The sequence below is a fragment of the Dromiciops gliroides genome, chromosome 6 (genome assembly GCF_019393635.1).
Source record: "Dromiciops gliroides isolate mDroGli1 chromosome 6, mDroGli1.pri, whole genome shotgun sequence".
Classification (NCBI taxonomy): Eukaryota; Metazoa; Chordata; class Mammalia; order Microbiotheria; family Microbiotheriidae; genus Dromiciops; species Dromiciops gliroides.
In genome coordinates this window covers 102,162,259-102,176,089 of record NC_057866.1, presented here as the reverse complement: position 1 = coordinate 102,176,089, position 13,831 = coordinate 102,162,259, and the positions used below count along the sequence as shown (strand labels likewise).

Below are 13,831 nucleotides of genomic sequence, written 5' to 3'. Positions count from 1 at the left end.
CTAAATGTAAGAAGTCAGAGCTGGAAGAAGGAGGAGGTGCGCTGTGTGTAGAAGGAAACATACTGGATGAGGCTGGTGCAGAACTGGGATTAAGAAAATCTTCAAACAGATCAGGATTGGAATGACTCTGAGTTTCTGAACTGGATGACATCGTGAATGGATCAAATGGATCAGCTAAGGAAAATGGTAGCCAAAATAATATGAACTGTTAGAATTTACTAACAGGAGAATGTTCACTTTAACCCACTTAATTAAAGGTAAGATGAAGTCCTACAAGAAATGTTGTATCATTGTGACAGCACTACTGCCCTTCCTCCCAGAGGGTTAATAAAGGCAAAAAAAGAAGTTATCTCAACTGATGATGAGAACCCAAAAAAAGCAATCATACCATTAGACAATAAAATCTTTGACACCTAATCAATCCAAGCGGACAGCCCTTATCCCTCTAACCTAGAGGCCTCCTGTAGACTGGGCCAGATTCAAGAGAAGCCTCAGAAAGACTATGCAGATTTAGCATACTGGTGCAGAAAAATCTGAATGCTAAATTAATTAAACTAAATTATGAGCATTAGTGTAGTCGTGAAAAGAAGTGGCCTGTAGGAAGTTATCATTACAACATTCAATAGTAAGGTAAGCTACTACACTTAAGCATTTAGTCCATTTATTTTGTAATTGCTAGGGACATTAGAATCTCATATTTGACAGGAGCTAAAGAAAAGCTAACTCTACAACAACGATTTGTTCACATGTCTTTCAATTTATTCAGTCAGGTCCAAATAATAACAGTGGGTAAAATTAAAGATTAGAAGAGCCAAGACCTGAAAAATCCCCAAAAGCCAGCTTCTATAAATTTAAATGTGTAAGATTATCAGGAATGCCTCTTCATTAAATTCTAGTACTGTGTAAAATAAGAGAGTGAACCCTGGCATCCTAAAATTGAAACTACAAAAACTTCTTGATATCTTCTACTTTCCAATTTGAATTCATATATTTCTATAAAAGGATAACCCCCTCTTTATCCCTTTTTTTCTACAAAAGGGTAAAAATCAGGATTTTAAAAGGTAAAATTTTGGTAGTTCAGGGGTAAATTCTACATATACATGTCACTCACAATAACTATCCTTTGTTTTGAGGAAATTAATTTCAAACTATTTCAAATGAATGTGCAAAATGAATCAAGTGGGATATTAACTCAATGGACAAAATAATGGCTCAAGCATAAAGAATTTATTGGTAAAATATTGTTAGATGGCAATGCTTACACTAATGATAATGTAGCCTTAACTCTATTATTATTAGCCTTTGTAAACCTCTAAACAAGATGAGAAGAGGGGTGAACTAAATTTTGCTCTGGAAATTACAAATAGGGAATTTAGAATTTTCCCCATGCCTATGGATTCTTGGGGGGGGGGGCGCACCGCATAGGGTAAGGCAGTAACAGAGGAAGAATGATATTGGGAAAGGAAAGATCATGGTGTTGGGAAATCAAAGAAACCATTTTAGCCAGCACACCTGAGATCTTGGCTGAAATTTAGCCTCTCCAATTAAAGTTTTAGATTCAAATCTACTGGAGAATTCATTCCTTGAGAATAGATCTCCTATGCAAAGAAACTCAATGGGGGAAAACATCCTTACAGAAATTAACTTCCCAGTGAACTCTGCAGTAATGACGATTCCACAAAGCCAAGGTTAGCTCTCAGTGTGGAACTGCAATGGGATGTGATCAGAAAGTAGATTTCCAGAAAAGAGCATCTCACAGAGCACCAGTAATAACATCTCAGATGAAGCCAATCAGGTATCATTTCTAAAGCACACCATACTGGGTAACCTGAAGGTATGGAAGGATGAACCTCACCCCATTCAACAGCTAATCAAAAGGCCACCATCTTGGAACCTTCATGGCAATCCAAGCTCTGGTCATCTCTTCCCTACCTTTACAAAAAGGACTTGCCTTCATCAGTGTTCTCTGGGGACACAGAGAAGATGGAGTGGAAAAGGATTTCTCTAACTATGAGTGGAGATCTAGATGCTGGTTGTCACTATGTGACCTGAAGCAAGTTACTTCACATTTCATCCAAAATAAAGAACATGATCACTAGGACCCTTTAGCTCTAAAGTGCTATGATTCTATGACTAAATGATCCATAAGATCCCTTGTAGTTCAAAAGCTTTCACCACATCATTCAAACCCACAAATTTCACAGATGTTTCTACCTCCAAGCTCTGTTTCCTCCTCTCCTTTACTAATCTCCCAAGCTCCCCAGCAGACATTCTAGATTCCTTATCAAGCCTGGCACACAAACATCATCAAAATCACTGATTTCCAGTTCTATTAAGGACAGAACTTCCTGAAGGCTTCTCTATCATACCTATAGTGAGCAGATGGACCTTCAAGTATAAAATTCAGCTATCTATAAACCTATTATTTCCTTCCTTATTTCAAGTTACAGATCCATGAACCAAAGCAAGGAGCACTCATCTTGATATTTATTATTCATCCTAACAAGAAACTCACAATTAGAACATTACTGAAAAAGTACATACCAGCTGAAGAGTGCGCTACATTCTGTGAAGTGCTCTGTGCATTATCTGGAGGAGGAGGAGGGCTACTGAAAAAGAAATCTGTCCCAGCCCCAAGCAAGTCCCCCGTAGGCTCTTCTGAAATGGCCGCGCTGGCAACAAACAGATTGCTTAACAAATCAGCATTGCTAGAAGAGCTCCGAATTTCTTTGGCAGCATGGCTTTGCTCAGGACCAGCTTCAGAGTCCAAGCCTAGCAAATCAACACTGTCTTCTTGCTGTGGCTCTTGCAACTGGGCGGAGGGTTCATAATCTGTATCGAAAAGTAAATTTTCATCTTCTGCTTTATCGGGGATACTTGTCTTTTCTTCTTCAATAGTAATTACTTTATTCTCACCAGGGAAAGTAGAAGGTTCTTCATCAGACAACTCACTTCCATCCCTGTCTTCATTCAAGACAACATGGTTTTCTTTGAGAAAGTTATTTTCTACTCCAGATTCTGATACCTTTCCTTCTGCAAAATTGGGAGAGATCAGCGGAAATGAGGACCAAGAGGGGTGAGAGAAAACACAGATTCATGGACCACTTAAGTTTTGAATGCTTAGGGAAATATTCTTGTATGATTTTCATGATTATAACAGGCTTTCTTTTATATATATACACACACAAACACACACAAAAGAGTCAATTAATAAACAGATATCTACTAGGCAAATACTATATACTTGGTAGAAGTTTCAGAAGTAATGATCTTAGCTCTTAGAAAGCTAACAATCTAGACAAGTTTTACCACACATAACACAATGAATAAATGATACAAGACAATGAGCTGAAATAGAATAAATAATGCTAGCATGTATAGTGTTTTGTGCTAATATAATAAGGGAATTTAAACTGAGCCTTGAAAAGATAGATGTCAGAAGAGGAAGTATCTGGAGAGCTGGAAGAAGGGAGGGGTGCATTCCAGAGAATAAGCCCAAGGTGTAGAAGTTAAGAATGACTATGGCTTATCTTCAGCATAATGAGCAGATGAACATGATTTTTATACAGAGAGCAATGATACATGACCTTGATTTTAAAAGTCACACCATAAACAAGTTAGAGGAACAAAGAAGAAATTACCTTTCAGATCTATGAAAAGAAGTTCATGACCAAATTGGGGGGGGTGGGGGGAGATCTTTACATCAAGTTTCTCTGATAAAAGTCTCATTCTTAAGATATATAAGGAAATGATTCAATCTTATAAGAACAGGAGCCATTCTCCAGTAAATAAATAAAAGATATACAGAGCCAGGTCTGAAGGGAAGAAATTCAGCTTTCTATAGCCACAAAAATAGTCCAAATCATTAATTTGGAAAATGCGAATTAAAGCAATTCTGAAGTTCTATCTCATGCCCATCAGAGTAGCAAAATTGACAAAAAAGGAAAATGGCAAATGTTGAAGGGGCTTCACATAAATAGTCACACCAATGCACTGTTGGTGGAACAGTTACCTAGTCTAGCAATTCTGGAAGCAATCTGGAATTAAGCCCCAGTAGTCACTAAACTGTATACCCTTTGATCCAGTGATACCCCACTACAAGGCCTAGACAGCAAAGAGACCAACTCAAAAGGAAAAGGTCCCATACAGGAAAAATATGTATAGCAGCTCTTATGGAAGTGGCAAAGAACTGGAAACTGGGTTGCCTATCAACTGGGGGACGGCTGAACAAACAATGGTATGTGAAGGTGACAGAATAATATTGTGCTGTAAGAAATGAAGAAAGATGGTTTCTGAGAAACTTGGAAAAATCTGTGGACCGATGACAAGTGAATTGAGCAGAACCACATTGTAAAAATGAGCAATTCTGAAGGACTTAAGAATTTGGATCAATACAATGATCAATCAAATGGGGACTGATGAAGAATGTTAGTTACTTCCTGACAGAGAGGAGTTATCATCTAATATGCAGTGGAATGAGATACCCATTTTTGCACATGGCCAATATGAAAATCTGTTTTCATTTGATGATGCTTATTTATTCTAAGCAATTTGTTTCCCCCTCTGAGAGGTAGGAGGGAGGAAAAAAAAAACAGTCTTGATTGGAAAATAAATTTTAATTAAAGAAAAAGCAACAATTGGGGTTATACTGACCCTTCTGAAATGAGGTCATAAAAGGGGATACTGTGCTCAACATCAGAGCCTTCACTGTCAGAGACTTTCTGGGCTGGAAAGGTTGACGACTCGATTTGGTATGTCAATTCTCAAAATTTTATAGTCAGATCAACCCAGAACCTACAAAAGACGGAGGTCCCTCATCGCACACCATACCTTGCCAGTCCAATGAATGAAAAAAGTTGTTTGTTTCAGTGCTGTTACTCTGTGGAGAGTCTGATTCTGTTGGTACACTTTCAGGGGACTGCTGGGAAGCTTCTGCTTCATACTGGGCTGTAGATCCAGGCTGTCTAGGAAGCTCAGGTTTGCCTATTATTTGTGAAATGCCAAAGGCAAAGAAATATATTAGGCTACAAGTTCTCCAAGGACAGGGAGTACCCATTTACCATACTATATATATTTTAGCAGGACCTGTTATGGAGGTATGTATCTATAATAGGCAACCAGGAAACAGTTTAAAGTGACAGAATTATAAAACCTTAATAAGGCTTTAATTCAACTACAGTTCTCACAACAGGAACCAGATGTTTTCAGTAGATCTAATAAATTAATAGCTTGATTTATTAGAAGAAATAAATTAAGTGGTCCTTTCTAAAAAACAAAAACAAAACAACACACCTCTACTTTATAAACAAAATCACCACAGGATTCCTTTACCATAAGTTTCCTTTATGCACTTAAAATGACTCAGTGTAAAAGCTTTTTAGGAATGTCATTCCATTAAATAAGGAATCCTTTCATTTTAAACATACACACTTCTCTCTAAATAGCATGTTACTTTGCCTAGCTACTCTTCATAAGAGGACTTTAAACATAGGTATCTTAATAAATGCTTACTGAACTGAAAATTTTTAAAACTCTTAAATCACGAATGTGAAAATAGCATAGTTTAGTGAGTAAGCTCATTTAAAAGCCTATTTTTTCCTAACCTATTTGATAGTTGACTATAACAAATGACTTTAAGACTTAAAGAAAGGAGATAACATTACCAAGATTTTTTACATTCCTCAATCAGACTGAATGAACCATCAGGAACTTGAGCAAGACTATGTAACATGGAAATAATTCCCCAATCACTTCACAATGTAATCTTTTTGTGGGAATTCAGAAGTTCTCAAGTAAAACAATGGACATCACTTGACCCAGAAGAAGCTGGAAAGCTGATCACCTCCTCCTTCTACTTTTCCCCTGTTTCCCAGCTCAATTCCTGACAGGGTGACTGATTTGAAAATAAAATGTTGATTTGCATAATATTTGCATGAGGTGTGTCAACAAGTGGAAGAGCACAATAAATTGATAAAGCCCAAATCATACGCTGGGGGTTTCCTCATTAAAAAAAGCAAAACAGAATTGACTTAACACAGAAGTTAATAAGCATTTATCTTTGTCAAGTAGATAAGTATTCAAAAATACAATTCCCCTGAGTATATAAGTAAATAAAGTATGTGTTTTATCACTTCAAATAATTCGTTTTACCAAATTTAGACAAAATGTCTTGCTGCTCCTCTCGGCTGGAGAACAGAATTTTTGGATTCAGTCCCTTCATATTTAAGTTATCCCATGGTGGAGTCTCAAGACTTGGCCTATCTCTAGGTTCCACTTCTACTTCAAGATTCACTTGAAATAAATCAGGGTATTTCTCTTGAATGTCACATGCATCCAGATCATATCTAAAGACATTAAGATAACAAGCACATAATGAGAATTTTAAGTTCAAGAAATTTACCAGTCATCTTAACATTAAACTTACATTCAATAAATAACTTACATCAAAAATGTGTGTTCCAAACAAGAGAGAAACATTTGCCCTGGCTTCCCTTCTCTTGCTTCTCTCCATTTAGATCAGTTATTCTTACCCTGGCTTCCATAAACTTTTTTTTTATGTAAATGGTTTCCTTTGTAATTCTACATATTTTATTTTGTACATTCAAAAGCATGATTCTGAAAAGGGGTCTGTAGGCTGAATCACCAGACTGTCAAAGGGGTCCATGATACAAAAAAGGTTAAGAACTCCTGATTTACCTAATCACTCAATTCTACCCATACATTTAAACTGCTTTCAAAAATTCATGCAACTCTATCAACAAAAAGTCTGGAGCTGTACCTTAGAGGAGAGAGAAAATGTACCACCCATCAGTACAGAGGTGGGAGATTATAAACGGAAAACACTTCAAATACTGGTAACCATAGCTGATATATGGCAATGCAATGTTAGTTTTGCTAAACTGCTTTTTCCCCTCTCTCTTTTGAAATTACTGGGGGCGGGAGGGGGAGAAGGAAAGAGAGAAAAGGGAGGGAGAGGGAGAGGGAAGGGGAGGAGGAGAGGGAAGGGGAGGAGGAGAGAGAGAGAAGGGGAGAGGGAGGAGAGGGAAAGGGAGAAAGGGGGGGAGGGGGGGAGGGGGAGAGGGAGAAGGAGAGGGGGGAGGGGAAGAGGGAGAGAAGGGGAGAGGGAAAGGGGGGAAAGGGAGAGGAGAAGAGGAAAGGGGAGGGGGAGAAGCATATATTTAGAAAGTTATGTGAAACAAACAAAAAATCAATAAAAACAACAACAATGGTGATGACAACAACAATGGTGATGTCACCCAAGAGTACATGTGTCTAAAAGTGCTGGTTGCCTAAGTGCCTCATCAAGACTGCAGGAGGCTCTTTTGTTTCCACTCAACAATGAGCTGACTGCACAATGCCCAGGCTCCCAGCACTTTATTTCTGGATGGCCATGACTGCTATGATACCCAGAGCCTCTTCCTCCAAGAAGCCTCAGAGTCACAGCTCTCCATCTGACCAGAGAGGGCTGAAGAATCCCTGCAAATCCAAGGTGAGGGGATAAAGGTCAACCCCCACAAAGTTGCCAGAGTGTCATGACACAAGCTCCTCCCTCAGAACTGGGTAGCTATCAGCTGCTCAGCTTCTGACACTCTACAGAGGTTTTGACCATTCTGGTTATAATTCTACTGACTTGTTTCAGTCATTTTCTCCTTTCAGCAGTGAGGCGCCTCTTTTTTCCTTCCTCCAAACAGTTCCAAAGGAAATTCTAAGTCACTCCCAACAGCAGAGGGCTCATTGGCAATCTCTGCATGGAAGGCATGTCCAGGTAGGCGTGTGTTTCTGTTTCAGGACTGCTACTACTCTGGGGTGAAAAACATTCAGATAATAATGCTAGCTGATCTAGGTTTGCGAACACTTTTATGTATGTTCTTATTTGATCCTCACAACACCCCCATGAGGTATGTGCATTTTGCAGATGTGGAAACTGAGGTCCAAAAGGGTAAAGTGACCTCTTCATGGTCCCACAATGATGACCACAGCACAACCAGAAATAAAATGCTGACCTTCTGACTCTAGGTCTAGTGCTCTGGAAGAATTTCTGATCTTAATATCTGCAAGCCTGAACACTTTGCCAGCCATCTGGGGGGGAGTCATCAAATGTTCAACTCTGAAATTTCCTTTATTTTTAGTTTTAGTCAGTCAACTGTCAGTGATCTGGGCCAATTTCCAGGAACCTGAGTAAGAGCAATGCAAAACTGAAACAACCCCCAACCACCTGACTTTGGAATCTTTTTGTGGCAATTCAGAAACACTCAGGTAAAACAGTGGAGATCAATAATGAACATCTGACCCAAGAGAGGCAGGAAAGCTGCCCACCTGCTCCTCTGAGGAGTTCACTGTCTCCCGGCACAACTCCTGACATTATGATAAAGTGAAAGCATCATACACCACTACAGCAAGACCTGCCTTCCCTCAATCTGCTGACTCATTCACACCTTTACTGGAACAACAGAGCTGCTTCGGTATTTCAAAGATCTCTCCTGCTAGCTCCTTCTGAGCAATATAAAGTATGTTGAAAACCATAAAAACATAAGATACTGTTAAAGGGCCAGAGATTGTAATGATGTCAATAAACTTGGGCAGAATAAGTGATAGGCTCAACAGCAATTCCAAAGTGAGAACGTATATAAAATGCCAAGGCTTTAAGAGTCATGAGGAGCCACTGATTTGTTCTTATGAACCACCCAAAAAAGGGTGATTCATAAAAGTGGAGAATTGACAAGTTTTCTATATAAGGTTCAAAGACCATATTATGAAATGCTTAAAGTTCATTTATTAATCAGGAAGAGGAGACAGAAAAGAGAAAGAAATAGAGAACAAAAGAGTGCAGAAAGGAAGAAAGCAAAAATATAGATAGAAAGACAAGCACAAAATAAATTTAAAAGGGGAGGGAGAGTCAAATGAAATTAAAGAACCTCTCAAAGTTGGTTCCTGATAGGCAAAGTTCTCAGGCATCTCCCTCAGCTACAGCATGAAGGAAATCCCACATAAGTTCAGGGGCCAGTTCCAAAAGAAACTGGCCTAAGACCTTCACCATCACTCATCCCAGGGGTGGAGAGAGCCTTTCCCTTCCCTCTCCTCCTCCTACAGCCCCCATAGAGATTCTTTTCAGGACCAGCCCTCAGTCTCTGAGCTGCAAAAGGGGGGCAGGAGCTTGTCTTCAGCCCACAGAGATAATGAGAGAACAATGAGAGTCTTATGAGCAGGATACACTCATCAATGGGTCCCAACAGGACCCAGGACATTAACATAGCAATCCAGATGTACTCACTCTTCCTTACACTCTGCTACTGATTGGAAGAGGAATCAAAGCAAAGAATCAGGCTTAGAATGGCAAAGCTAAAGAGACCTTCAAAATCACCTAGCCCAAATTCTTCATTTCACATGACAATCATCAAGTAGGGATCAGAGTTGGAACAAGCACCAGCCAAGATACTACATGCTGACAGCAACAGCTCTTAGCCTCCTGAGAATATTGTTTTAAGGCAATAACTAGTGTGCTGGACTCAGAAAAAGCCTAGACTATCAGCATTGCCTCTTTAGGGGGGTGAGTACCTTCTCAAAGAAGAAGGCGGGGGCAGCTAGGTGGCACAGTGGATAAAACACTGGCCCTGGATTCATGAGGACCTGAGTTCAAATCTGGCCTCAGACACTTGACATTTACTAGCTGTGTGACCTTGGGCAAGTCACTTAACCCCCATTGCCCTGCAAAAAAAAAAAAAGAAGAAGAAGGCAGTACAATATCTGCACATGAGTCCTCAGATGAGTGTCTGTCACAGACAATAATATAGAATAAGAGCAGGAGCCTTTGCTCTAGCAAAATGGCAGCAACTGGGTCTTCATTTACTAAGGTAAACATATTCTCTATATAAATGCCACAAAATGGTGGTAAAGAGTACTTTACATCACTGTAAATGTCACCCAAGCATCTTCCGAATTTAGAGCACAAAGGACAGCTAATTCAGCAACTAAGAATAGAACATAAGTTCAACAGCAATCATATACACTGATTGAGGGATAAAATGCTTTATATACAGAATTTCATGTAAGCCTTCTTTCTAACTATGCTGGAATAGATGCTACAGGTATTATTTCCATTTTATTAATGAGAAAGATGAGATCCACAGAGGTCGTAACTTGTCCATGGTCACAGAGCTAGGAAGTGAGGAAATGAGGATTTGAATCCATGTTTTGGGGCTTAATGGCTGGTAGTCTTGCCAGTGTAGATCCCGGTAGCTTGAAGGAGTAGGAATTATCTTTTTTTTTTTAAACTCTGGATCCTAAATATCTAGCACAAATCCTTGCACAAACTAGGGACTTGAAAACTTTAATTTAGGAAATGAAAAATAGATCAGGATTTAGTGGCTAAAATTTTCACCTGTAGATCTCGCATCTAAATAGATTCTACTGAATTAGAAGAGAATGAATTTTGGGGGGTTATAAGTGTAATTTTATTGGTATGGGGTATTTTAAAATTTCTTAATCAATCAACTGATCCATCAATAACTCTTGTCCACAATGTGCCCAATACTTATGCTGAAATCCAGTTCTGTTTGGTAGCTTTTTTGATGGCAGTTCATTTGTCCAAATTCTTCATGTTTGTTATGAGCATTAATTATTACTGCTTGTTCCTATTTCCTAACTGTACAAATAAAAGAATACATGTAAACTGCTCTACGAGCTTTAAAGCACTATGTGCATGTGAGCTATTAATCAGCCTTGATTTTGCTAAACCTGTTTATCGAGCTCAGCTTCTACTTTATTATCATTACAGTCAGAGCAGTTCTCTCCTCTGATTTCTGCACACAAGAGTAAAGGAAGGTTTTGCAACTCTAAGGTCATCTAAGGCATCAATCTTACAACTCACAGGTCACCAAAGATTGCAACAACATAGGGTTTGACATTACAAGTGATATTTGCAGGGCAGGTAACTCATTTAAAAATGTAAACCAACAAAGTTAAAAAAAAGTACAGAATGAATACAGACTGTCAGGGCAATAGAGATTACTTTAAAAGGAAAGGAGGATATTCTAAAAGAAAAAGAAACTAGGGAAAGATCAGAATAAAAAAGGTGAAAAGGGTCAGTGTGAAAAAAAGAAGTGATAAAAATAGGAAATAGAAAGGCTGAGACCTGGTGTAAACAGTCTTTTCTAGTTTGCTATAGAAGGAGTAAAGAATCTGAGTAGACTGGTAAAAGCTGAAGAAAGAATTGGCACAAGGAGTTCTCAACTGTCAGTGATGGTCAACAATGACACTTATTCTGCTGTGACTCCAACACAGATTCCCTCTGTCTTGTGACTGGTTTTGGCAATGACATTCCCTAGACCTTCTTAAGCACCCAACTATAAAACATACTTGACCAAACTCAACAATGTGTGGTTCTTAGTTTTCCCTTTAACTGTATGTTACTATTATTTTACATGGCAAAGAAAAGGTCCTTGAAACTTTCCATTTCATTCATGCGATATTTTCAAACATTTACTCCATCCTGATCTAGAAAGCCTACCTAACCTCACCCAGAACAAGGTCTTCCCCAAATCCACAATGTCCAACATGAACCTACTTGGCAAACTTCACAGTTGTAGCATTTCGGGGCACAAAGCCTGTGTGGAACTGAATCTGAAACATCTTCATTGAAGCCATCTGGGAATGACAAACAAAGATTGTTTAGGAACCCAATAAAAGTGTCATATTTTCAGTCCAACAAGCCTCCACCCTTTGCTCCTCTGCTGCGGCACTGCAGTGAAAGTAGTCCCAACAGTGCATGATGTGCAAGCTCAAATACTTCCCTTTAGACTATTTAACTCTGAAAAATAATTGTGACATTTTTTCCTAACACAATTGAAATTTACTTATAATCTTTGATCGCAGTGTGTTTAAAAGGCAAAGGACCTCATAAGGACAAAGCAGGATCAAGCTAGAAAATTCCCACAGCACAGACTCATAAGAAATGCAAATGTGGCATTGGCTCTAAGGCAAACATGGCAGAAAGTACAAGCAGAATTAGCATCCAAATATGTGAACTGGTCACTCAATCAGTGCCCAATAATTTGACCAAAACATCAGTTCAGCGCCCATTCTCTGAGGGCTCCAAGAGTTCTCAGGACACCCTTTACCGAGTCACTAGTCACTCTCTCTTCCCCACCCCACCATAGTAGGGCTGCCCACCATGTTGCTTTAGGATCTACCTTCCCCGTTACCATTTTCAGTTCCTCTAACTACTCCAAACTGAAATGAAAGGTCACTTTCATATTGCAGTCAATTTTAGTAGAAGAAACCATTAAGTTCATTCGTGATGTTAGATTCTATAAGTCTGGTGGTTTTAACCCAGTAGCGCTAGATGAATTCCCTAAAGAAGTCAGCAAATACTAAGTGAAACACTACTCGCTAACTCCAAATGATTACATGTTGACACACCCTGATGACCAGGAAACAGATGAATTCAAAAGTAATTGAGGGGGCGGCTAGGTGGCGCAGTGGATAAAGCACCGGCCCTGGATTCAGGAGTACCTGAGTTCAAATCCGACTTCAGACACTTGACACTTAACTAGCTGTGTGGCCCTGGGCAAGTCACTTAACCCCCATTGCCCCGCAAAAAAAAAAAAAAAAAAAAAAAAAAAAGTAATTGACACTGACAAAACAGACTAAAGTTTGCAAAAGGCATTCCAGACATCTCATTTAAGCCTCGCAACAACCTTGTGAGGGAGGGACTACAGATTTTATTCTCATTTTGGAGATGAGGCCACTAAGGCTCAGAGAGATTGAGTGAATTGCCTTATCAGAGATAACTGTCAGAAACTGGACTTAAATATAGGGATTCCCAACTCCAGCTGCAGCACTCTAGCCACTAGGCCAACCCATATATTGCTAGTTCTAGTGAAGCACCTTCTAAAGCCGACCACTTGCAAGGCTATATGGGTCTTTTATATCTTGCCAACTGTAAAACTTTCTGAGCCATGGATTCATAATTATTCACCTGTCCCCAGTAATTTGAAATAATGTTCTCCTTGATTATGCATATTTGTTACAAGAGCTTTTGTTCATTTAAAATTTTAAATAATAAAAAAGACTGTACCCCAGGGGACAGCTTGAATTAATCTGAAGTGGCCTGCAAGGCTGGGATGGCCACCTCCATCACCTACAAGTACTTTTAATAAGGTAAAGGTACATACACAGTCTTAAAAATCAACCATATTCCAACAAAAGCCTAATTCCATGAAAGTGTGAGAGAAAATGAGGGGAATTTTATCCAAGCATACTTGGAGCTTTCAAAATGACCCAAGCATTGAGGAACCTCAGGGCTTTTTACATTTAAAAATCTCAGACTTTCTGTTTCTATTTTCTGGCTGTTTTTTTTTTCTCCTTTTTTGAGTTTTTTCCCTTGTGCTCTGAATCTTCTTTCACAATATGACTAATGCAGAAATATGTTTAATGTACATATATAACCTATATCAGATCACTTTCCATCTTGGGGAGGAGGGGAGAAATTATGGAACTAAAAATACTATGAAAACAAAGATCGAAAACTATCCTTACATGTAAGTGGAAAATAATAAAACACTTTTACAAACAAATAAATATTTCCAAAGGTCACCCCCCCAAAAAATCTCAGACCTTGCTGGTATTAAACGAAAGGCTAAACACTACTGGACCAATTCCAACTTCAGGTTATTAAACTGTGCTAAGTTAAGACACTAGCATTTACTGTATCAGTAACTCACAGTTCTTTAGTGCTTTAAGGTTTACAAAGCTCTTTTCTCATAACCACCTCTATTTATCCTGCCTGAAGCTTATCTGGACATATCTGTTTGCTAGATTATCTTGCAATGAG

At 38.9% G+C, this 13,831-nt stretch overlaps 1 protein-coding gene across 5 annotated transcripts in view; it reads right to left on the bottom strand.

Annotated features, from left to right (window-relative positions):
* Positions 1 to 13,831, bottom strand: part of GAK (cyclin G associated kinase) — a 124,868-nt gene that overhangs the window by 19,128 nt on the left and 91,909 nt on the right. For 2 of the 5 annotated variants that reach the window (XM_043969681.1, XM_043969685.1), the window contains 5 exons: positions 11,564 to 11,643; positions 6,151 to 6,344; positions 4,831 to 4,983; positions 2,545 to 3,033; positions 1 to 174 (listed from right to left, as the gene is read on the bottom strand). In XM_043969681.1, coding sequence (XP_043825616.1) covers positions 1 to 174; positions 2,545 to 3,033; positions 4,831 to 4,983; positions 6,151 to 6,344; positions 11,564 to 11,643 — 1,090 coding nt within the window. The remainder of the gene's footprint in view (positions 175 to 2,544; positions 3,034 to 4,830; positions 4,984 to 6,150; positions 6,345 to 11,563; positions 11,644 to 13,831) is intronic. The other 3 variants (XM_043969683.1, XM_043969682.1, XM_043969684.1) reach the window with 3 other exon arrangements.